This window comes from Diadema setosum, chromosome 18, assembly GCF_964275005.1.
Source record: "Diadema setosum chromosome 18, eeDiaSeto1, whole genome shotgun sequence".
Taxonomy (NCBI): domain Eukaryota; kingdom Metazoa; phylum Echinodermata; class Echinoidea; order Diadematoida; family Diadematidae; genus Diadema; species Diadema setosum.
In genome coordinates, this window is record NC_092702.1 from 26,932,002 (window position 1) to 26,958,829 (window position 26,828).

A 26,828-nucleotide genomic window follows, 5' to 3' on the forward strand; every position below is an offset into this window, starting at 1 on the left:
AATGCATAAGAGATCACATAATAACCTTGTTCAACCGTTCCCCAAATTAGCTTTGTACTTCTGCAGGTTTCATTACAAATTTCTGTCCAGTTGGATTTGTGTTATGCAATCAAATAGTGTTGCTGTTTGTGTATGTACAAAATAAGTACTGCAAGAAGAAGAGGAGGAGGAGGAAAGAAGAAGAAGAAAAAGAGGCAACAACATCAACAACACCCAGTACAGCTAGGTGGTTTTACATCCTTTACAAGCTTTCAAAATGCATCTTTTATTGTATTGTGATGAATACACGCAGATAAAGTTGCTTTACATACTACAGCTGATTAATCTTGATGGAGTTTTAGTATTACAGCATGGAACAATGGAAGGTGGGCATTTGGCATCAGAGATATCAGACTCGAGCAATCCACTCGTGCCATTATGTCCCTCTGCAAATGCAATTATCTTTTTTTGTGGCTACTGTTTGAAATCCTGTGTGGGTGTGTATGTGTGTTTGAGTGTGCATGTGTTCATGAGATGTAAATTATTGGAAGAGGGAGAGATAAAGAAATAGAAAGAGAGACAAGAGTGAGATAAGAATGCTATGATACATCTCTTTATCTTACTGTCAGATGTTAGAAACCAATTACCATCTTGCTCTCTGTATTAAAATTTTTGTTTTTCCCGCAAAGTGACTATTACGAGCAGTGAGTTCATATCTTAGGCTGATCACGTCACAAGCCCTGCCAGCAATGCAGTCAAATGCCTCAGGCAGCTGTTCTGAGTCATTTCGATGACTATTCTGCTCGTTCTGTCCACCGAATGATGGACGAGAGAGAACCTCCGTTCGCAAGGAGCATGTCGCTGCTATTGTTCCTGTGAGAGCAGAGATGTTTAGTTCATGCGTGACACCCAGCATGTAATGGGAAATCATTGGAAAGAGAAAATTCATTATTGTGCCACATCGATGGGAGAGCACATCAGTTTTTGTTTTTGTTTTCTTTCGGTAGCAAAGAAAATGATAAAAAAAAATTTTGGAGTAAAAAATATGAAAAACACAAATTGACTCTTTAATTGCTTATGATGCTGCACTGATTTCAAGGTTATATAGCATAAACTCAGTAATGGGACCATACATGGTTTCTCATCTAGTCAAACCAGCATGTTAGAAAGGGAAATGACCCTCTCAGAGCCTGTTTGCAGTGAGTGAAAAGGCCTTCATTTCACTGTAAACGCGCAAAAGGCCAAATGCAGTACTAAAATAGGCTGCGCATTTGGCCAAGCTCTGGAGGCAATCTCGGCCTTCTCTCACTGTAAACGCAAACTAGGCCAAATGTGGTACCAAATTTAGTTTGGCTTCCAGACCTTCTGCCCGCACTATTTCGCTATTCAGGATATTAATGCCCTCAATGTTGAAAACTAGTATAGTTTAAGGTGGTTTTGTCCTGCAAAGGCGTTTGCCTTTGGCAAAAGCGGCGGGCGACTTTGTCGCCGTGGAGTCCAGTTGGCAAAGGGACTGGAAACCAGACTATACCAAATTGTGTTTGTTTACAAGCAGAGCGCCACTACGACAAAATATTGAAAGGTTTGAATTAAAAGCCCGGTCCGAGCCCGGCACTATAAACAGACAAAATTGCGGGACCGAGTTCTGCAATTGAGGCCGGGCTGCACTGTAAACGGGGTCATAGATGTCAGAGGTTTGACTATGAATTATTGATTTTGGATGACATTCATTCAGCTGAAACTGTAAATTCCTGACAAGACTGATTCTGTGGAGTGCCATTTTTTTTTAGCTCTGACAATAACTGAAGAAGAACAAAGGACTAAACGTAGAATGTAAACAATGGTTTGTTTACTCCTCACAAGAAGGCTGCTGTGTATGTTTCAGCAATTGCACCTGTGACCTTTTCTTTTGCATGTGGCAGACATTGTTGTTGGTTTATCTTGTGATAACCACTTTCCTTTGTTTGAAATTGCAGGTCCATGGTGGATGAAATACATAAATCTGAATCTGAGTGTGTACCTGCACATGTATGAAATTACTGCCTCACTTCTGATCAGTATTGGAAGCCTTGCAGTGATATGCTGTAAGCTCCTTTCAAGTATAGGAACGGGATATTATGACCATCCTAAACCCTCCCCCCCCCCCCCCCCCCCGCCGCATTGTGACCATCACTCTCCTCCAGAGGGGAAACGTGCAATGCAAATTTTTGGCACGCTCTGTAACAAGTGCTCCCCGGGATAAGCAGCATGAGTGTGTGTGGTAGGGATGCTATCGACCCCCCACCCCACCCCACATACACTGCTCTGTACCTGCACATGTTACACACAGAGCAGAGATTAATAGCATGAGTCATCGGACAGAGGATGAGTGCACGACAGCAGAGGAAATATAATAACCCCTGCCCCCCCCCCAATCTCCCCCTTCCTTTCCGAAGGATGAGCAAACAATATGGGAGTAGATGGGCACAGGGACATGATATTCAACATTGTGCCTGGTTAAGCATTATCGGCAAGGATAAGATGGGAGGAGGAGAGGGGGGGGGGGGGTGATGAGACGTTTGAGAGCAAGGAGAGATATTTTGGGATGCATGCAGTTGTGAGATAGAGGAAATGTAATGAGAGAATGTGAGAGGTGCTACAAGTAAATAAAACTGAGAGAGAGCAAATTAGAAGAGGAGCGAGATAATCGGGGAGGAGAAGGATAAAGAGCAAGATGGGTGGGAGAGAAAAAAAGGACAACTGAGATTTAGAATTCAAAGTCATGTAAGTATAGTGAGAGAGGCACAGAGTAAGGAACCAGGTCATGTTAAAAGAACAGAGAGGAGGAGGGAAAAAACAAGACAAGAAGTGAATTAAGGAAAGAAATGGAGGTACAGAAATGACAGGGAGACTCAAAGGAAGGCTCATTGATGGCAGCAAGAATGATAATATGGCAAGAATTCCGGTATCGATATCTGCAAAGTCACCAATCGCATTCATTATGGAAGGGACATTCGGGAAGAGGAAACGTGAGAATGCATGTGCATGAGAGATTTTGTACCAGACATCAAGGGAGATCTATGAGTGTAATTTGTCTGCTGCGAAGACTTTGCCTCCTTATTTTGTTGTTGTATTTTTTTCCAAATATTGTGCTTCTTTTATACGTTCATTACCGAATATGATTCACTCATTTACGTGGGATAAAGATGAGATAATTCCCAAGACATTGTTGCGCCAGACATGAGACAGATTATGTTACACCCCATGTGCTCATCACTGTGTGTCATTCAGACGGCAGTTCCACCCACTGGGCTCCCCATCCTCCTGACAACAACTCGACACCATAAGAGACGCTTCACTGGGAGAATGATGCTGATTTAAGTTGAGATAGAGCAGAGGGCAAAGACATTGAATAAAAAAAAAGAAAGAGGGAAGAAAAAAAAATAGGTGCAATATATGTCATGGTGTAATTGTCCCTGGAAGGCAGGTAATCTGAGTCATAAATGGTACTTGATGAGCTCCCTGTGAAGGCAAGAGTGAATTTATGTCTGTTTTCTATCCCTTATGTTGGCGCTGTTTGATTTATTCTTTCTGATCCCCAAACTGCTGAACATTGCAGTCAAAGATTTAAATAATCAGTAGTTTTTACCATCAAAACTTTGGCCGCACGGAAATTATTGAGAGGAAAAAAATGGGGGGGGGGGGAGGATGGAAAGGGGTTAATCACTTACCGATGGCAATAGTTTTGCTATACTCCAATCATTCTTAATTTGCCATTGTCTGCAATGCAAGATTCAATATCTCTTGTGTTACCACTGTTTCCTGCAGATGTATTGACAAATTCTGCTATCAGGTATATGTAGCTTTTCAAAAAAAAAAAGCTAGAAATAGAGAGAATACTGATCAATAAAGAAAAAGAAAGAAAGAAAGAAAGAAAGGGAAAAAGAACAAGAGAGAAAGAGAGGTCAAATGGGACACAAACAATCAGAAAGCATTGTCAGGGTCTTGCGGCCACGGATGCAGCGACTGCGGATATCCGTAAATTGTTGTGCATCCATCATGGGCAAGGATAACAGGTGTAATTGTTGTCCCCTTCGGGAGGAATAGTCGGGGCTTGCTTTTTCGGTCGAGATTTCTGGCAAATTGAGATTGTTCAATTTGGCCCGCGCGAGTGACGTCAGCCGAAATTGCCGTTTCATTGCGTGTGACAAACCCATTTAGGGATGCAGTGGGAAGCCTTGTAGCGTCTTACTCCGTTGTGCACAGCCCACTTCAGTAGCGTGGAGTAAATGTATGCGAATACTCGTGTAAGCATACACACACTTTAGGTAATATTGGATCACAGCAGTGGTGAAACTTGTGTGGTGATGTTGTATTTTATAAGCCACCCGTGGAGTGTATTGCAAATATTTATCTTTGCATTGCACTAATATATATTCACTCCTGTGTTTGTCGTGTGTTGCTGAGCATAATATTTCACAATTCTACAATATTTCATTTGCTATGAAGAGCACACATTCCCATGACTTATTACTGATATGCAATTGTGTATGAGAAGGGTAATATTACCCCCCCCCCCAATATCTGATGGGGATAATTCCAGTCTTCATTCATTATGCCAGAAAAGCTAAAATAGTGTGGAATTACCTTTCTGTGTTATTTTTGTACCATTAAATCCTGAACTCATCAACCTTCTAATCCAGTGATGATGGCATGAAAACTTGTTAAAATCTGTAGCCTTTGAGCAGCTTGTCTTATTTTCCTCAAACTTTTGCTCATATATCTTTACAAAAGAACATAATACTAATATAAGCCTCCTTGAGTGGTAAACAATCACCTAATGATGCACACGTAACACACACAAGTACTGTAAAACAAGGTATGTTCATGTGCATTATAATTTCGCGAATTTCGCGAGAGCCAAGATTCATGAAATTAAAATGCACATAAAGGTTCTTGTCTACACGGTATGCATTGAATGCCAGAGGCACTTTGCAAAAATTTCATGCTGTGAAAAAGGCCGTCGGCTCCAATTTGTGAAAATTTCATGCCACTAAAATATCATGTTTTACAGTACGTTCATATTCATATACCCATACATAAATTTGGTAATTGATCCACAGTCCATGTTTGTCTAGGCAAGTGTGTTATACATAATGTATTTCATATTCAAAATCAGTTTTAGCACGAGTCTCCCTAATGCAGTTATTTATGTTCAGATATATTTTCCGAGAGTGGCCTTTTCTCTGTGGAAACTGAGCTCCCTAATGGTCCTGCCATAACAACAGTATGTCTTTTGGTGTTTTAAGATGGCGACACACAGGAACACATTTTATTGCATATGATATCAGGTTATTCTGTGAATATTTGTGTGAGAAACGAAATGTTGCCATGGTAATGTAATTTGCAGATTCCTGAATCTGAGAGGACCAACAGAGATGGTTCAGGAGACGGTTGCAGTCATCATATTCAGCAATCAAGGAAATGTATTGAGATTACCATGTAGTGGTTAGAAGATGATGTGATATACAGAGATATCCCCCCCCCCATGTCTGCTGCCATCTATTGATTGAATCTTTGTAGGCAGTGATGGGGAAGGAACATGCAGAAAAGTAATGCTGTATTAAAAGCAAGACATTTTGTAATTTTTATTTATTTTTTTTTTTTTTTTGCAAATTGGATCCAAAAACCGTAAAATTTTAGTGAATTACCACTGGCATTCAATGCATATAGCATAGACAAGAACTTTCGTGTGCATTTTTGTTTTGCCATTTTTATTTCGCGAATCTTGGCTCTTGCCATATTGGTGAAATTAAAATGCTTGCAAAAATTTGTGATTTTACAGTAGTCTTTTTCTTTTAATCATTTTGTGAAGAGTCTAGATTCCTTTCATCACCATTGTTGACTCTTATCTATGTTACTCCATTCCTCTTCATCTGTGCATGTATCCTCATTTTACAACATGTACAATTTGTTTATCATGTTTCTATTTCCGTTTGGTCAAATAAATGATAATGATTAAGGCAAGGATGCCAAAGTAGAGAAAGCTCTATGAAAAGCATGGGGTATGTTTATCACCTGGTTTTTGCCAGTCTGCGTAGAAGCCACTTGGGAGGTGATAACAATTTGATCAAATGCAATCGTGCACGCTAGAATAGATAACCAGTTTGAATTGATTTGTGATACAGGATATATGCCTTATCTTCTGGTCTATATGCTAGGATGTTTAGAAAAAGAAAGAAAGAAAAAATGGTGTCTATGTGGCAAGAATAGGGCTATGTGTAGGATAGTGTTTGACTTTCATCCGTGCACCAGGGGAATGGTGCCTAAGTGCATTTCTGTTACCAATAAATCCCTTTTGAGAATTTGCAGAGAGCAGGTGCAGATATAGAAATCCTGGAGATTGATTACCAAATTTTTGCTTTTTTATTTTGCATGTGTCTGAAATTTGATTGCAAAGCATTTGTGCCTGGTATAAGAAGATTGCTTCCACTACACGTATGATATACCCTTTCATATGTTCCTGGAAGAAGGAACTCTCACACTTATACCTTTCATGGTGCCTTCCATTTTTGACAGACTTCAGCGTTGTATAAGAGGCCACTGTCATTATTATTTATTATTATCCCAAAAAATGTTGCTGGCTTTAGCCACTTCTTCCGGCACAGAATGAGCTCTCTCAGAAAAAGAAAGAAAGAAATGATCTAGCATTAATAATGAAAAGAAAGAAAAGAAAATTATATGTTTTCCCTGGATACAGTTATAATTATATTTTCATCTTTGGGGAGGGGGGGGGGGGGGAGAATAAAGCTCACAATATTTACATTTAGTTCTCACATGTAGTTTGTGTAGTTCCTGTTGCTACAATGCTGCTCTACTTCCCAGGGGTGCTCCTAGGGATTTGGTCTTACGAGCGCTAAAACCTCCCATAAGAGGGGGGCTCTAGCCACTGGTCTCCTTATCAGCTAGCAAAGCTGTTGATAATGAGAAAATCAAATTTGCCCAGTGAATCACCGACCAGATAAAGCTGGGTATCTCAGAGGTATAGAGATGAAAATAAGAGATAATGCACTTTTTTTTCTTTTTTTTTTTAAAGACTGGAGGGCATTTTTCGTCAAAGCACTGTTCACATCAGTACAATTCCGATCATTTTCTTACGACAGTCTTCGATAAAGATTCAGCTGCAGTTCCAGTGTGAACACGGTGTGTGCACAAGGAGTCATTCACCTTCAACTCAAACTCTATTGGCATATTTTGTGATAGGAAAAAGATACATCTCAAATCCAGCCCCATATTTTCTCCCTTTTATTGTAAATGATGCAAATATACATCTACGAGTGTATCTGCGTAATGACGCTTGGGCAGTCAAATGACTTGTGACATTTTCAGCGAAGTGACTAATTTGTGAAAGCAGGTTAGCGTCATTGTTTTGACCCTGCCTATATGTGTATGGGGGAATAGCATCTGTGTGTGTGTGTGTGTGTGTGTGTGTGTATGTGTGTGTGATTGCTGTATAAGGGCAGAATTTAGCAGGGTACTGAGTAGGGCGGTGAGTTGGCTCAGTCGGTAGCGCGTCTGCCTCACGATCACGCGGCCCGGGTTCGAACCCGAGTCTGGACTGAGCAATTTTGTGTGTAAGCATACTGTCCCCTCTAGCAAGAGGCAAAACACTCTGTCCCTCGGATAGGACATAAAATGGAGGTCCCGTATATGAGAGAGTAACAACTCATGCACGTAAAAGATCCCGCTTCATTCATTCATTGCAAAGAGCAGGGTGTTTAACCCGGTGAAGTGGTCCCACCTCACATCCAACTGGACCCCATGGAAGACCAGCTTAACATAGCTGAATATGGGCTATCCAGCCATCTTCTCAGATGGAAAATGAACGAACAAACAAACAAATAAAAAGTCTGTATTGCTATACTGGTTTTATGATGGAAACATGGGTTGATCGTATGTTGTGTTAAACCTGGGATAACAGGAAATATGTCATCCTTTGCTCACGTGAGCTGAAGAACATGCTGTATTATATAGAAAAAAAAAAATGATTTCATCACAGATGGAATGAAATCAATTATTACTAGTAGATACAGAGATGGAGTCAGTTTATGTAGTGCGGCAATAATGTTTCAGTTTTTAATTGATTCTGTACAGCATGTAGTGTAGAGCCCATGTATGGTACAGTGTACAAAGAACTGCACAGGGTATGGCATAGTGTATTGTGTAGTGTACAGTGTAGTGTAGAGTATAGTCAACAGCATAGTGTATGGTGTTGTGTATATCATGCACACACTGTTCTAGTGTAGTTAGCATATACAACAGTGTATACAGCATAGTTAACAACAACGTATACAGCTCAGAGAGCATTGCACAGTGTGATGTTTAGCAGATGTAGTTTTCTGAAATCGAGGATACCTTTAAATACAGATTAAACTCTTTTTCTTTTCTTTTTTCTTGGGTGATTCAAAAATGTTGTTGTTTTTAGTTTATAACCTACAGGCTGTTGGAAGTGATTCTACTCCCCATCTATCTCTGCATTGTTTTTTTCTGCATCGTCATAACTCCTCATCCAGGGCAAATGATACTGAAATGATTTATATCAAATATCTCAGCAGTCTGTGGCTCGATTAACATGGATGAATGTGTGTCGCTTGTTTCAGGCCATGTCTGATTTCTACATCTTGTGCCAAGTTTCGTCATGGAAACGCTGCCACACCATCGTGATGCTGATGATGATGAGGATGATGAAGATGATGATTAAGCCGAGCAAAGCAGATTGAGTCAAATTGTTCTGCTGCCTGGGATATTCCTTGCAATTTTCAGAAAATATAGTCCAGAGTTGAGATACAATGAGAACTCTGCCAAATATCAAAGAGACAGAGAGAGAAAGAAGAAGAAGAAAATGAAATCAGATTTAATTTTGATGAAAATTTGAAATTCATTTAGATGGAGACATAAAATGTGGAGTAGTGTAGAGATGCGTCAGAAGTCTGGGCGGTCTTCGACATTTGAGGCTCATCGTTGAGAATATTGCCCTGGTTTCAGGATGCAGTTGTGGTGTGCCAAAAAGAAAAGAAATATAAAAAAGAGGAAAACAAGACAGTGAGTGCAAAAGGCAGGATCAGTGCGATGCAATCCCTGTAATGAATTTCATAAGAAGTCATTTCGTGTTGACAGATGCACTGCTTCAATTTCCATTCACTAGATCAATAATCTTCCTCCCAGCCACTGCCAGCCACCTCAATATTTTGTGGCAAACTTCTTCATTTTTATTTCTTTGTCCTTGTTTTGAGCTGAAATGTGTCACTTTATCCTTCAGCTTGGTGGCGCATTTTAGGCCCCTTTCACTCTCTCTCTCCTTTTAAGGATTTCCAAATCAATTACAATTTTGATTCATACATTTCACTCTTTTCATTCTTAAAATGCATTTGACAGGAGGAAAACAGGTTTGATAAATAAGCAGAAAATCTGCAGCAGTAGATTTCTTATCCTGTTTGTTGAAGTATGTCAAGAATGATGATAGACTTACAGCTGTATATGATTGATGTATACAGAGTTAATGAGCAGAAATTTGCAGAAAAATGATGCCATTATTGAGTCAATGACAGTGCTTTTCGTAGCATTATTATTCTCATCATTGTTGTCATCCATACTGTCTCATTTCTGATTTTATGCTTCTCTGTCTAAAACTTTTGGTTGTTTGGTTGTTCTGTCTTTCTTTATACCTCCTCCTCTTCCTCCTCTTCTTTCTCTTCTGGCCTTTTGGCCTTCTCCCTGTTTCTCCAAATGACGACTGTTCCCATCGTTACGGGCCTCAAGGGAGCATCTGGTTAGTTTGCATAATCAGTGTCATTAGTGGTAATTGCCTTTTCTTACTGAAGCTCAGAAGCAATTCCACTGGAGGCACATACAGGCCTATTTGGGTCAGACAATGTAACTGGGTCAGGAGGTGGTATTCACTGTACCCTTAGCTGATTTTTTTCCCCCCCAAAGTGGACCATACGTGCACCTAGTTTTCCAAGTTGTTTCCTTCTCTTCCAAACCCCCTCACAACCTCTACCAATTTTCATCTCAAGGCATCACTTTTTGTTTCTTTACCCCTGGAATGGCTTCAGCTCAGTATTCATCTCAGACCATCTTAATGGGATTGGTAGTGAAAGAAAAAAGACATGCCTTCTCCAGTTGCCTTTCTAGTCCAATTTGAATATACTGTTGTGCCAGAAACATAAGTGAGATGTTGTTGATGTTATAACATGCTTCTTTGTCATTCTGCATATATCCCATCACCCCCCCCCCCATTACAAAACAACAGAGGGCAGTGAAATCAACAGTTTTCCTACTTATGCAAATGGGCATTACATGTATAAACAGAACCATGAATATGTTCTGTGCATGAGGATTTTACAGCCCCCCCCCCCCAAAAAAAAAAAAAAAAAGCCAGGGATAAGGTTTATATAAGTTTTGTGTTTATGGTCTTTAAAAAAAAGAAAAACATGGTGCTCTTCAGGTTCTGTGGCTTTTGATATCTTTATAATTTTGCTTTACTGATGCTAGCCAACAATCAAGAATACATAGGCATTTGTAGAATAAAGCAACCACTATAAAATGTTGACCTTTGAAATTATACATAGGCTTTAGATTTTTTTTTCTGGAAAATCATGGTTTATATTTTGGAGTGGAGTAAAAGTTTCATATCCAATGTAGACCTGCATTGAGTGATGAAAAGAGGGAATATACCGCGGCAATGTTTGCATGCGTTCTACCAAATACTAGTAGTCTATCTATCTTTCACGTTCATGACAGTTGAAAAATGAATAGGATTTATTGTCTTCCATTACTTTCTTCTTTTGAATGAAGATGATGCATTACTGTCACAGCGAGAAAGGAATTCTCACCAGAAACCATGGGATCGGGAGAAGAAAAGGGTTTTTCCCCCAGTTGAGATCCTGAAGTATCGTGCCATTAACTGCAAATGAATAATTTGCATTGAAAACACATCGCAAGCAATATTTTGCCATATATGAAAAAAAAAATCAGATATTCATTTATCTCTTTGCAGAAGATAACTTGATGCTTGCAGTCACTCACAAAGAATGTTGATTATGATTCTAGGAAATCTTGAGCTTTCTCTGCTGCCTGTGAGATTTACATGATCAAAAGATTTGATAGATGAAATTTTCTGTCCAATGTAATCTGCTTAGTGATTTTTTTTTTGAATATTTGTGTGTGTGTGTCATTATCAAGGTGAATACCAAAGGAGCTGCCACCATTAAAGGACAAGTCCACCTTCATATACATGTGGATTGAGTAAATGCAGCAATATTAGTAGAACACATCAGTGAAAGTTTGGGGAAAATCAGACAATCCGTTCAAAAGTTACTAATTCTTAAAGTATCTGCGCAGTCACTGCTGAATGAGGAGACTACTACAGTGAATGATGTCATATGCATAGAATGATATAAGGAAGATATAAAGAGAAATTCACAAAACTTTATTTTTTGTAAGAAGTGCACATTTCCTCGACTTGTCACTGACGTAAGTTAAGGGTACATTCCCCCTGCCTTCTGAAAGAGGCAAGTCAAGTGTTCTCTTATTATGCGAGAAAAGTGAAATATGTTGAATTTTTTTCACATTTTCTTTATATCGTTGTACACTTGTGACATCACAAGCTGTAGTAGTCTTCGCATCCAGCAGTGACTGAGCAGAAACTTCAAAAATTCATAACTTGGATTCTCCGACTTTCCTAAAACTCTCACTGATGTGTTCTACAAAATGTACTAATATTGCTGCATTCACTCAATCCACATGTCTATGAAGGTGAACTTGTCCTTGAAAGTTACAGTGTTATTTTGGTTACAAGTGACTTTGGCAAGTCACCGATATCCTCATTGACAAGTCCTTTAACCCGTTGAGGAGGGGATGATTTTGCTACAACACGCATTTCCCATAGACCCTTGCCCGAGTATACTCGGGACTCGTCCTCAACGGGTTAAAGGAGATGTTCAATTGACTCTCCCCAGACTATGCAAGACTTCAAAGAAATTAAATCCATTATTCATAGACCCCATTGCAAAGCAAAATCATTTTGCCGTAGCTCATAAGGAAATCTTATTAGCTTATCAAATTTTTAAGAGATGAGGCCTGTATGATTGCCACAGTTTTCTATAAGATTGTTTTCTGAAAGTTACAGGTAACAAAACAAAGCAAATACTATATTGGACTTGTGATGGAATTAAGGCATGATGAACATTATTCATGCATCATATAACTTATTGTTTCCTCATCATTGTGAACAGAAGCTCCTTTATGGTCAATTATTATTATTATTTTTTTTTTAAGTAATAAAAGTCGATTTGAGGAACATTTTGATACTTGAACAAAATGACTACTTTTGAATTGCGTCTGTGATAATCTTATGTATGATACAAGAATTCTTTTATTGTTGCTAACTCTAAATGCACTAACTGTAACATTAAAGGACAAGTTCACCTTCATTAACATAAGCAGGGCTCGACACTAACGGTGGCCCGGTGGCCCAGGGTCACCAAAAACGCTCGTCGGGCCACCAAAATTTCAGAAATGAAGAATTTGGTGGCCTGATCGGGCCACCAAAAAAGGTCGGATGTTTGCCTTTAGGCCACCAAAAATAAAAGTTAGTGTGGAGCCCTGACATAAGGATTGAGAGAATATAGCAATATTAGTAGAACACATCATTGAAAGTTTGAGGAAAATTGGACAATCCATTCAAAAGTTATGAATTTTTGAAGTTTTTGTGCAGTCACCGCTGGATGAGAAGACTACTGCAGTGTATGATGTCACATGCGTACAACAATATAAGGAAAATATAAAGTGAATTTCACAAAAGTTAATCTTTTGACAAAAGTACACATTCCCTTGACTCGTTACTGACATATGTTATGGGTAATATTATTCCCATTGCCTTTAAAAAGAGGCAAGTCAAGTGCTCTTTTATTATGCGAAAAAAAGTGAAAATATGTTGAATTTTCTTTACATTTTCTTTATACTGTTGAACTCATATGACATCATGAGCCTTAGTAGTCTCCTCATCCAGCGGTTCCAACACAAAAATTTTAAAAATTCATAACTTTTGCATCGATTGTCCAATTTTCCTCAAACTTTCACTGATGTGCTTTACTAATATTGCTGCATTCTCTCAATCCTTATGTTTATGAAGGTGAACTTGTCCTTTAACAACAGAGTTGGAAATAGTTTTCCTTTTAAATCTGGTATTGATGGAGCTACATGTAGTGTAGCATGACATTTGTTTAGGAAACCTCATGTCTTGTTCTCCATGAGTGGCCCCAGGTAGAGGATGCAAGTAAATTGTTTCAGCAAGACCATGATATGAAAATTGGGCAGCAAGACAAGCATTGAGCCCCATTTCCCATACACAATGTAGTCATGTTGTTGGTCTTGACGGTATGAACTATTACATATAACAGAATTTCACATGACAGGCAAGGGAAGATGATCTTGAATACTAAATAGCAGGAGAAGCTAGAAACAATTAAAGGGGAAGGCCAGTGAATCAGGAATAGATGAAATGAAATGACCGAAGATTTTTTTTTTTTTTTTTTTTTTACGATTCAAAGAGGGGAAAAAATGTAAGTTTTGAAAGTGAAATGGATAACGATACAGAAGAAAATGGCCGAGGGCAAATATAGAGAGAGGAGAGAGAAAGAAAGAAAGGGGAATGAAGATGCTGAGAATGTTGTCGTTTTTGGATGCCTTCCCAAAGCTCAATCGGCAGCCCAGGCCTCAGAGCTGGACAAATCAATAATTGTTTGGCAAGGAGCATGAGTCAGTCGGATTACATATTGACGGGGCAAGATGTCGGATACGAGATGCATCGAGAGCGAGAAAAAAAATCAGAGCCAAGATGTCCCACACCTTCCCCCTCCTCTCACCGTGGCAACGGGAGGATGTAATTGCCAGCTCCAAGGGCCTCTGGCTTTAAATCCTCCCTCTGCCCCTGGAAGGGTGATGAGCAAACAGGGAAAGGAACGGAATTGAATGTTCACAACTCTTCCGGGGCAAAGCCAAGGAAAATTGACTCCAGGGCTGTGGAAGCTTGGCATTCTGGAGCAAGGGGGGGGGGGGGGGGGGGAGAGGAGGAGGCGGAGGAAGAGAAAGATGGAGGAGAGACCTGAGGAAGTGAAAACGGCTTCAAGGTCAGGTAAGCGGGGAGGATAATTCATTGGTATTGATCTTTGCGTCCTCATCCCCTGCTGCTCACTAACGAGACGGAATCGTGTATTGGTGTCAGCACTGCTGCTTCATCTCGGGGAAAGTGTTGAGTGTGTTCCAGTGTATGTGCTTGAGAGAGTGAGAGACACACAACACAAACAGATAAACAGATGCTTCACACTGATGGAAAAAACTTGTTTTAAATCATGTTTGTAAGTGCTCAGACACTAATGTGAGTCTTCTTGCCAGCCCTATGAAACTGTGAGTTATATCCCACCCGACAGTACTGTAAAACACAATATTTTTCGCGGCATGAAATTTTCGCAAATGGTTGCCAAGGGACTTATTCGTAGCATGAACTTTCGCGAGTTGCCTCTTACATTCAATGCATGTAGTGTAGACAAGATCTTAAGCGTGCATTTTAATTTTGCAAAACTCAGCTCTCGTGAAATTCACAGAATTAAAATGCATGCGAACATTCCTCGTTTTACAGTATGTAACTGTGCTGTAAAGTCAGTGGCTTTCAACCAAAGGCAACTCTTGACATATCCACAAGCTAGTAAGGGTACATATCCATGTACCTGCACTATGGCACAAGTGATTACAAGGTCAATGTACACGTTGTAGGCCCTGCCTCAATCGCATCATTATCTGTAGTCAAGCCATTCAGACTACACCTGCAGGATGAACCAAAACTCAAAAGTAAAAAAAAAGATACCTCCAAACTGCAGTTGGCCCCACTTGATTCGAAAAATGTGTTTCGAAGAAAAGTGATTTGGTTTTAAGTTTGCTTTTTGAGTCAGAAGAACCGTACTTGATTGGAGTGGGAAGCAGTGAGTGAGGAGGAAGAGGAACAGATAGACATGCAAAGTAAACAGTGTTTTAAGGAGCAGTGGGAAAGGTCCCATCAAAGTCCCTTGCGTGATATAGCGGTCTTCTCGGTGCTCGGACTCATATCAGTTTGCCACTGGCATTCAAATCCCTCTCCATTCTCACGTCCTGCAAGGAGGATGAATTTCTACTTTTCACTTCTCCCACCGGTGGTGTGAAAGTGGCTCATCTTTACGCTCGCTGTCGCCGCAGCAAAGCCATGTCAGCATTGGGAGTATTGTAGTCTCAAGAATTCACATAGTTGATGTTAGGCTTACTAAAGGCATCGTGATGCAGCAGTATGACTGGAAGAAAATATTTACTTGTAGAGTCATGGCCAGGAATACAAAACAGTCTGAAGGGTACTTCAATAACGGGGAGAAGAAACAAGCAAACACAAAATGGTGATGTATAATACTATGCATGCTGATCAATTTTTGGATGTACTTGACAAACTTCAATAAAAGTAGCGGAAAGAAATTATGAACTATGGATACCTGACAAATACAGTTGTTGGGAAGATAAGGAAACTATTTGACTGACCTACAACTGCCAAATTAATTCATGCATGTGTTTCTTGTCACCTAGATTATTGTAATTTTATATTTTCTAACCTCCCTCATACACATTTACTCCCACTTCAATGGGTACAAAATTCTGCCGCAAGACTTGTCTTCCTCTCAAGGAAATCTGAGCCCATAACTCCAATCCTCCATTCTCTCCATTGGCTTCCCATATATCATCGCATATCTTTTAAAGGTAGGGGATACCTTTTACAGACCTCCCAAAATGCAGCAAAACATTAAATATGAACCTCAGTGGACTTGTTTAGGCCACTGCTGAGAAATTTGGAAGTCAACAGTTATCTACAATTTGAATAATGCACAAAACTCAACTACTCAGTAGTTCTGTGTGTCAGCCACACTTCAGCATATTTGTTGCAGTCTTCTGTATTTTTTTATAATCTATAAACACAAATCTAAAAGTATAAGAGCTGATGTAATAACATATAGAGTGTGTGGCAAGAATGTATATAGAAATGTTTATAAGTTTTGATGAACTTTCTTCACAAAATATACATGATGGACACACATACAGTGCATGGGTCTGCAAAGGTAGCCTAGTAATGTACTGGAATTTACGGTGAGCCCCGAAAAAAATTCAGTTCAAAATCTAACGGTCAATAAAATGTACTAAATGTTACCTTCCACTTTCAATACTTTATGGGAGTTTCTAAAATGATACTCTCTTCAACATTCCACTGTATTTATACAACTCTTCACTTAAGGCATGCAAATGGGATTCCCTACCTTTAAAGTTCTTCTGCTTACGTACAAAATTCTGAATGGGCAAGCCCCCAAGTATCTCACAGATTTCATTTTTTATGTTCCACTACTTCCTCAAGATCCCTCTGTTCATCGTCTTCAATGCAGTTGACTCCTGGACCTCGCACTTCCACAAAATATGATGATCATGCTTTTTCTACAATTGCCTCTTCTCTATGGAATTCTCTACCAGCCTATATACATCTAGCCACTTCCGTTAATCAGTTTAAGACTCTGCTGAAAACTTATTTTCTTAGTAGATAGTCCTTTGGAATGGTCCAGTTGTGGGTTGGTCGATGGAGGTGCACACTTACTTTGATTTTTAGAATTACAATATCATATTCATACACTGTATCTGTCATTTGAATTCCTTTTTTAAAATATTTGTGCAGTATTGTGGTTTGAATATTAATTTTCAGGTAAACTGCACTTAGAAACATAAATGTATTGTATTATTATTGTTATTATCATGATATGCTGCTCAGAAACGTACGAAGCACCGACGACTCAATTTGCATGCAAGATACGGAACTTGCTCGCAGATTCAATACATTCGGCAACTAACGGTATTCCCCATCAGCAATGCGTGGGTTAAGCATTCGCCGTCTTCGCTTTCTGAAGAGGCAGGGCCGTTCTCCTTGGGGAGGGCCACAGGCTCTGAGCTCGCATGTTTTCACTCATGTTCACACCCGATGAAAACACTGCAATTCCTCAAAACCTCATGGCATTTCTGGGGCACGTAATGCACTGGTTGAACTGACTTATTTCCCTGGTCCCCAGCTTGCTGTGAGCATTTCTCAGTCCCACAGGAACTTGCAAGTAGTGACACATGGACAATACTCCATGAGATTTCATGCCACCAGATTTTACACTTTAGTAGAAAACTTAGTGTTGAAAGCTCCATGCATTTTTGCAAAATCAAAGAACAGGTTGGGAGTTGAGATCTCAGGGTTTTGTACAATGCATGTACGGTCGAAAAATATCAAGTAAAGCTTCACAGAATTGGAAAACTTGTATTTTTTGTAAGTGTGAATGATCCTGGGGACAGATATGTCACAAGGTTCCTTCCTTTTCAACATTAATTCTTGCAATGTGTATATCAAAGTGTCACCTGTTTGATTAAGCATGCAAAAACATTTCCATTACTATTATACATTAGTGTTTAAGAATCTATCATTTACAGTGGACATATCTACAGTTGTCACCTACTTGTGCTAGTACATTTCCACCCACACCCAAACTATTAATTAGATTTTTAGTTTTACAGTCTTTATTTGATTACAGCCAATGATTCATTTACATTGCACATGTAGAGTGTAGTTTTTGTACAGTGGTGGGAGATCAGGGAAATATGATCAAATAGAGCACAAAAAAAAAAAAAAAAATGTGTTCTCTTTTTTCTGTATCCTAATTTGATTGACAAACCATCATAATGTATTTTAATGTGCACCACATGTTTTTGCCTCTCCTTGAAAATTCATTGTAGAAATCTCCTGTCAAATTACCAGTATCTCATCTCTGGTTTGCGTCCATCTTTATGGTGTTTCCCCAGATTGTTTATGTTGCATGCACATTTTAGCTTGATTTAACATATTCTGCTTTTGTTTCTATTCATTTGAATGTCTATTTGTCTTCTTCTTCTTTTGCAGAGATCTGTCTCACAACCGGCTGGGAAGTGTCAACAATACCATGTTCATTGGATTGGGCTCAGTGAAAACTCTGTAAGTATGATCTTTCTGTGATGTGAATACAGCAAGCACACTCCATTTAAGACGTTAATCCCGCTCATGGCTGAATACCCACATATCGTTCAGACAGTAGTGTAATATTAGGGATGACTATGACCTGATGGTTTTCCGCATAGCCATCCGAGCATCACTGTGAATTGTTTGTAAGTGAGTAGACAGAATATGATCCAAGGATTTAGTTGGCAACGTGTGGGTTTCTATTGCTGTTGTTTTGTATAATGTACATACAGGCTCTTGTTTTCATTGCCTGATATCTTGATGATTGGTTTGAAAAATAAATGTACCTTGAGCCAAAGTGGCATCTTGAAGCAAGCACTTGGACTGCGTTTAAGCACTCAAAGGTGAACCAAAGTGAACCAAATCATACCGTACCATACCATACCATGACAGATTTGGAGCATTTGAGTACTCTTTGGAGAAAGCTTCCCTCATGAGTTATTTTTGGACTGGAGTCAGAGGGGGTCACATGTTTTGTAGCAACAATGTCATGCACCTGGCAAGCTTTAATACACTTCTAATACAGGTGTCCCTAACAAAGAGAATCAACTCTTCGTATTATGACGTACTGTATATGACATGCATTCTTGTCATGCCATCTTCTGGCATGGTCCAATATGCCTTTGGAGCACTTCAGGAAGTGGATGTCGATCCATGTAGTGGTCCACTTTTCGTGTGGCAGGGTGCTGTACACTTTATAGCATTTGAGCGCTCCTCTGGCTCAGGTATGGTATGGTACAGTACGCTTTAGGAGAGCACTCAAACACACCCTCTGTCATGATGTTACTGCTGCATCTTTCCAAGTGTGCAAATGTAAGGGGGTGTTAGCGTGTATGTGTGTAGAATAAAGTCACTCGTCAGGATGGCTTATTCTCACCCCGAATACATAATTTCATCCAAATGGATATATCACACAGAAACATTAAACAAACTAAATATGTGGGCGTCAAAGCAGTGACAAAGACAATGTAGTACACATTGGATTACATTAATCACCTTGTTGGTGTTGAGATTTATTCAAAGTCACGCATCACAGCAACCAGTTTGGTCTCTTTTAACCATGAAAAAAATAAAAAGAGTTATTATACATATATTACGAATGACAGAGATAAGAATGTACATGTACTCACATATAAGTCCATTCTGATATTCAGTGAAGGGGATTGGGTCATGCACTACTATTCAATTTTCGCGCAAAATGCTCACAAATACAGTCCTCGCGGTCGAATTAACATGCTAACTAATGGCGAATCTCGTTGGAGCGCTCAGTCCATGAAGTGAAGAGGGGCCGCGAATGATGACTTGAATAAATGAATGAAGCTTGTACTTTTGGCAAATTACAGTACATGTACAAAGTATGTATGGCTATGACGTGTGCTTTACATCGCTTTACATACACTGACTGTGTACGTAGTACGTACGTACGTACGTACGGCCAGCCGCACAGCAGGGCGCCAGGCGCTAGCCAGGAGGTCGCTCCGCTCCCTCCCAGTGTCTCACGCCAAACTGTCACTCAAGGTTGGCAGCCCTGGGGCAGGGAAAACAGAAATTAAAGATAATAAAAAGTTTTGGTACCTAAAAGGTTTCCCTGAATTTCCTTGTCTTAGTTTGTGTTTCAGGTTAAAGTATGTTGTCTGTGAGACTTACTCGCCCCAAAGTGCTCTCATGTCTTAGTAATGATGCAATAATGGTTTCGTACCAGAGCCGCCGCCGTATGGCGGCGAGGTAGTATTGTACGAAACCACTGACTGCGACCAACAGCGTGCAGCCCCATACGCATAGCGTAATGGGGCTTCGCATTGTAGCATTCAGGATCATGACAGATTTAGTATCGCGGGTAAATGTCAACTTAAAATCTAAAAATTTCTTCAATTTGAAGACTCACCAATTACAATGTAAGTTGAAGTATTGAAAACAGGCTTCGGACAACGTTTGGTTCTGCCAATAGTCGTGACTGAATGTGACTCGGTCGAGAGGACCTTGGGAGAGCTACACTGAATTGACGGCCAGCGCATGCGCACACAAACATCTTATCCGTTCATGGATTTGAAATTTGTGATGTGTTCGCATTCACTGGCTGTAGTATTCAGTGTATGTAGCTCTCCCAAGGTCCTCTCGACCGAGTCACATTCAGTCATCAATTCGAACAGAAAGGGACTATTGGCAGAACCAAACGTTGCCCGAAGCCAGTTTTCAATACTTCAACTTAATTGGTAAGTCTTCAAATTGAAGAAATTCTTGGATTATAAGTTGATATTTACCCGCGATACTAAATCTGTCATGATCCTGAATGCTACAATGCGGAGCCCCATTATGCTATGCGTATGGGGCTGCTGGTCGCAGTTAATTGCATGATTACTAAGACATGAGAGCACTTTGGGGCGAGTAAGTCTCACAGTGTTAGTTATATGATAGATAGGTACTTTAACCTGAAACACAAACTAAGATAAGAAAATTCAGGGAAACTTTTGAGGTACCAAAACTTCTTATTGTCTTTAAAGCACACACCTTGAGAGTTAGCAATTTATTTATATTTTTTGAGGTGCAGCCAGACTTTACCACTAACTTGTAGAGAATGTTGTTCAATGCCTCTTTCTTTAACCTGTTGACATGTCTGCAAGTTTGCTGTATCATGGGAGTTGCCAAGTTTTACTGATTTTACAGGAGTCTCCCTGAAAGTAGAAATTTCTCTTCATGTCCTTAACCCATTGAGGATGAACTGATTTTGCTGTAATGCGCATCTCCCATAGACACCTACCTGGATATACTCGAGACTAGTCTTCAGTGGGTTAACTATAGAATACAAAGGCCTCCCTGGTTGGGATCTTATTTGGGGCAACTGTCAAGTTGCACATAACACACAAGTATATTCCTGATTGTTCTTTGGAATCTCACTAACAGCTATTAATGCATGTGCTAAAAAGAAAAGCAAGAAGAATATAAATCTGTCTTAAATAAGAAGAATATAAATCTGTCTTAAATGCTATATGCTCAGGATTTTTTGAAAATACTTTTGCTGTGCCGTTTTTAAAGATAATATGAAGTTTTGGTATTACCTCAAAAGTTTCCCTGAATTTCCTTGTCTTAGTTTGTGTTTCAGGTTAAAGTACCTTTCATAGAACTAACACTGTGAGACTTACTCGCCCCAAAGTGCTCTCATGTCTTAGTAATCATTCAATAATGGTTTCGTACCAGAGCCGCCGCCGTACGGCGGCGGCGAGGTAGTACACGTATTGTGCAAGATAACTGCGACCAGCAGCGTGCAGCCCCATACGCATACTGTGTAGCTAACTGCGACCAGCAGCCCCATACGCATAGCTAAACGGGGCTTCGCATTGTAGCTTACAGGATCATGACAGATGTAGTATCGCGGGTAAATATCAACTTAAAATCCAAAAATTTCTTCAATTTGAAGACTTACCAGTTAAGTTGAAGTATTGAAAACAGGTTTTGGGCAACGTTTGGTTTTGCCAATAGTCCCTTTCTGTTCGAATTGATGACTGAATGTGACTCGGTCGAGAGGACCTTGGGAGAGCTACACTGAATTGACGGCCAGCGCATGCGTACACAAACATCTTATCCGTTCATGGATTTGAAATCTGTTCGCATGTGATGTGTGCGTATGCGCTGGTCGTAGTAATCAGTGTATGTAGCTCTCCCAAGGTCCTCTCGACAGAGTCACATTCAGTCATCAATTCGAAGAGAAAGGGACTATTGGCAGAACCAAACCTTGCCCGAAGCCTGTTTTCAAGACTTCAACTTAATTGGTAAGTCTTCAAATTGAAGAATTTTGTGGATTTTAAGTTAATATTTACCCGCGATACTAAATCTGTCATGATCCTGAATGCTACAATGCGAGGCCCCATTACGCTATGCGTATGGGGCTGCTGGTCGCAGTTAATTGCATGATTACTAAAAAATGAGAGCACTTTGGGGCGAGTTAGTCTCACAGTGTTAGTTATATGATAGATACTTTAACCTGAAACACGGAAATTCAGGGAAACTTTTGAGGTACCAAAACTTTTTATTATCTTTAATTTCATTTTAATATTGTGAAAGTAGTAACATGTTGTCGAGAAATTAATCTATTCTGTGCCTGTGATTGAATGCCTTTAGCCATATGGACATAATGAAAGTCAGTTCTATAGCATACACGTAGGAAAGTGATGTTACATGATATGAGCTTATTGTTTTCTTTCTTTTCTTTTTTGCCCTTTAGAATACTGTCGCACAACCAGATCTCGACCATCGCTGAGGCAACCTTTGAGCGGCTGACGGAGCTGTCTAAAGTGTAAGTAGTTCTTGAGGCCAAGTGTTAAGGATTGCTCTAAGATTATGTGTTGAAGTCCTTCTCATTTCCTGTGGAAATAACATTTGTACCCAGAGAAAGTACTTGAAAACAGGATGGTGGCTGTTCGTGCCTCCGGACAATTTTGCTCTTGCTAATATAGAATATGGAAAAGGAGAAGAACTTCTGAGATTGCAAAAATCTGAAGAGCATTCAGGAATATAAACTGCAGTCATACAAAGAAAGATGGATAGATACAGAGACAGATAGACAGATAAAAAGGAGAAGAAAAGAGGAAAAAACAAAGATCCCGGACTTCCCGTCCTACAGCGTAACTGGGTTCTTAGAATCATCATTTCTTGTTTGCGTGTGCGTTTCAATTTTGTATTTCAATCACAGACGCACAGACCTTATGTCAAAATGTGTTTGCATCAACAAAACCTTGGCCCCTTTGGAATCTCTCTCCTAATCAGGTATCCAAATATTGAATGTCACCCAAAACACACCAGTGAGACTTGCGATGGATTTTTCGCCCATCATCAATCTCCATAATGCATTATATGAAGGCAGTGACATGCAAAAAAACATTGAATTTCTTCCCCTGCAATATATCCCCTCATATTTTGTCATCATAGGGTGATTTTCTTCTTTTTGTGTGTGTGTTTGATTGGTGGGAGTGGGTTGAGGGAGTGGGTTGAGAGTCAGCATGGAGATTGTAATAGACAGTTTCTTTTGGTAATTACTCATGCTGTGGTGGAAGAGGAATAGAATGAGATTGAAATGGCAAAAAAGGCCCAAAGGTATAATTTTTTTTTTCTTTTGGTTACCCTATTTTGGTTATTCTTTTGTTTGTGCTCCTTTCTCGAGGGGTACATAAGTAGGGGCAAGGTGGTGGGTGCCGAAGTCGAATGAAATGGGGTGGCTCTCCCCCGGCCCCAAAGCCCTCATTACGCAGTATGGGGAGAACGGCGGACAGTTTGGCGCCGGGGTTGATACCAGGAGGTTGGGGGGGGGGGGCATCGGAGGAAGACACCATGGTTTGGATCTCTGTACTGTATTGTGTTCATGCATTGGGGAACATATTGTGTGTATGTGTGTGTGCATGTGTGAGTGTGTTTGATGTGTATTTCAGTGGATAAGCTTCTGTTTTCTCAGTGACTCATTTATTTTTCCTGCGTGGCATCATAGCCGCATTATAATTTCTGTATGAAATCTCAGGCTCTTTGCACTGTGCTTGGACATGAGCTATGCTAGTGATATCATCTTTAAAAAATTTTAATCTTCATCTCAAGAGAGACATTCAAGTAAAATTAGCTTCTAACACCTTTTGTGTACAATTTGAGAGTAAGATATTACTAAGTAAGATAAAAAGATTGTTTGGTACACCATACATCTAAATATGGTATTGTATGCCTTAATTTTTTTTTTTTAAAGGAAAAGAAAAAAGATAGCACACACCACTAATACACAGGTGTATATTTTATCTAGTATTTCCATTTTATTGTATCTTCATAGAAAATATCTTCAGTTCTAAGTTTCTATGTTATTTTAGATGAATATGTAATGACTGTCTAGGTAATTCAAATAAAAAAATGTATTTACATATGAACATAGTAATATAGTTTTCATTTGTAGTGTGAATGTCCTCCCTCTGTTAAATATTGGGTTGTTCTGTGAGGGGAATGTACAAAAGGTGACTGATCGTCCCCCCCCCCCCCCCCGAAAAAATAAATGGAAAAATAAATAGAACAGTGCAAGCAGATATGGTCATTGACTACCATTCAACTCATCAATCAATGTTCTAAACCAGACATTATTGTGAAATGGATGCTCGCTCATGCATGAGATATCAAGAATTGTGGTAGACATCATTCATCCAGTCAGCAACGAGGTCTTCAGAATCCCAATAGAGGGATGCATGGTTATTGATATGCCCTAGATATCAGATATTATGGCCGATGATTTTATGCCTGTCTGCAGTCTACCAAAACGTAATATTCTTTTAATGGATGATATTTGTGGAAGCAGAGTAAACCCTCTTTTGACATGTAGGTAAAGGTGAAGAATCGTGAAGCAGCCCTCTTGTGCGAAGCATTCTAGGTCGTCAATGACCCAGCGAGCTCCTAATACAAATATGAAATTTGATGTGTTTGATCTACATAGAATCATCATTTGAATTGTGAATCCAACTGTCACAACTCTTAGAGCACTGCAAATTTTCCATCTGATAGTATTTATAGATATTCTTTATACATGCATGGCCACCACATAAAAGGCAATTTAAATGCATTTCTTGTAGCAAAATTAGTGGGCAGTTAATCAAAGATTTGACTTTGCTGTTTTTGATTCCAGCTGTCATCCAAAGAAAGAAAGAAAGAAGTAGAGCTGCATAGAGTTTAGAAAGCTATTTTGTTGCGGGGGGGGGGGGGGGGGGGGGGGGGGGAGGGACTATAAAATGAGTTTAACATTTAGGATAGTAAACAGAATAGATTGTGCAAGTTACAAAGTTTGGTCTTCTGTTTGTTCAACAAGGTACTGTACAGTGAGCATAGAAAAAAAATCAGATAAATTGTGATATGCCTATAATGAAACTCTTTGCAGAATAACAAGACACCAAACTCGGAATTAGGTGATCCGAATATCCTTCGGATCACCTTCTGTATCTGTACTGATTGTTTATTTCTGGACAAAAGTTGTGCAGAGGTTAGCTCAGAAAGTGCATTGCCTCTCAATGTCAAACTTATACCATATATGTATCATGTCGCAAAGAAGACAGCGCAAGTAAAATCATAGTGATCAGTCGACCGTGACGTCACTATGACGTCATTATATGAAAACACATTTTCATGCATATCTCATTAATGAAATGGAATATTTCAATGAAATTTACGTCACATATATTTCAAGTCATGCGAATTCTACTCATATTCTCAAAATTCATTTTTATCTCAAAACGCGCGCGTACGCGCGCGTTGAAATATGTGTATGCTCAAATCGAGCTCAAATTTTTTTTGCACACGTTTCAGACCATTTGGAGCATTTTTTGAAAAATTGAAAAAATCGGACGGACGCGTACGCGCGCGCGCATATACGCACGCACAGCTCATATGCAATAGAAATTTCCCGTTTTTTCACATGAATCGGATGTCTGAAATGTCAAGGAAAATTTCTACCAAGTTTCAAGTCAATCCGACTCAATATGACGTCATACGGGCCCGTCAAAGTTGAAATTCCGCGCGCGCGTCAATGGCGATATACAGTGCAACTATGCCAAAAAACCGTCAATTTTAAATCCGATTTTACTCGTCAGGATGGACGGTGACCCCCCATTTTCTTTACATATTGTGAAAGCTGATGAGTTGTACATGTCATTTCATGGGGTGGCAATGCTGACAAAATGATTAAAAGACATCAAATTCCTTAATAAAGTAAAAAAAGTAAATTTTCAAAATGACGTCATCAAATTTCAAGTTCATTCAAGCATATCTCACTAGTCCTTTGTCAGTTTTCACTCAGATTTAAGTATGTTGTAGCTTATTTAATTTTCTTTCAAACATAAAATTACAACATTTTGATTGGATAACGGTATTACCTCGTAAAAATGGATTGAAATTAATCTTGTCAAATTTGACCAGTTTACGTGTTATCTCTATGGGAGTGCAGTTTTTCTGGAAATGAAAACTGACCTGACGGTCTTTATCGAGCACTAGCTCACTTACCCTTCGGTAAATTTCGCCCAGATTTTAATATGTTGTAGCTGAGGCTTTGCGCTACCGTAAGTGTGCCCTTAGTTTTTTCATACGATGTCGGGATCACGTCAAAAATTTTGGTTGAAATTCAGGCTTATCTTCAATGTATTGAGATATTTCTTTCTTTCTGCAACTTTCTTTGCAATAACTCAAGAAAAACGGCCTCTATCACTTCCATATTTTGCACATGTGTAGTTCATGTCACGTAAATTATTTCATAAAATAACAACTTCTTGATCGGACACCATCTTGGGTATGTAAATTAGGGTCAAAGGTCATAAGTGTTTCATCCTGTATCTTAGTGAATACATGTCCTATCTTTCCCATATTTTGCACACGCAAAGACCATGTTACACGGATCATTTCATAAAATAACTACTTTTTACTCAGATGCCATCTTGTCTGTGCAAATTGAGGTCAAAGGTCATATGTACTTCTTTTTGTACCTTCGTCATGACGTGTTATCTCTATGGGAGGGAATTTTTTTTAAATGTGAAAATTGACATGATTGTCTTTATCGAGCACTAGCTCACTTACCCCTAAGTGAATTTCTCCCAGATTTTAATATGTTGTAGCTGAGACTTTGCGCTATCGTTAAGTTGCCCATGATTTTTTCATACAATGTCGGGAACACGATAAAAAACTTGGTTGAAATTAAAGCTTATCTTCTATGTATTGAGATATT

At 39.4% G+C, this 26,828-nt stretch overlaps 1 protein-coding gene across 1 annotated transcript in view; it reads left to right on the forward strand.

The window, feature by feature from the left end:
- Positions 1-26,828, forward strand: part of LOC140241668 (adhesion G protein-coupled receptor A3-like) — a 159,825-nt gene that overhangs the window by 101,266 nt on the left and 31,731 nt on the right. The window contains exons 4-5 of the mRNA XM_072321411.1: positions 18,011-18,082; positions 22,326-22,397. Of these exons, the coding sequence (XP_072177512.1) occupies positions 18,011-18,082; positions 22,326-22,397 (144 nt within the window). The remainder of the gene's footprint in view (positions 1-18,010; positions 18,083-22,325; positions 22,398-26,828) is intronic.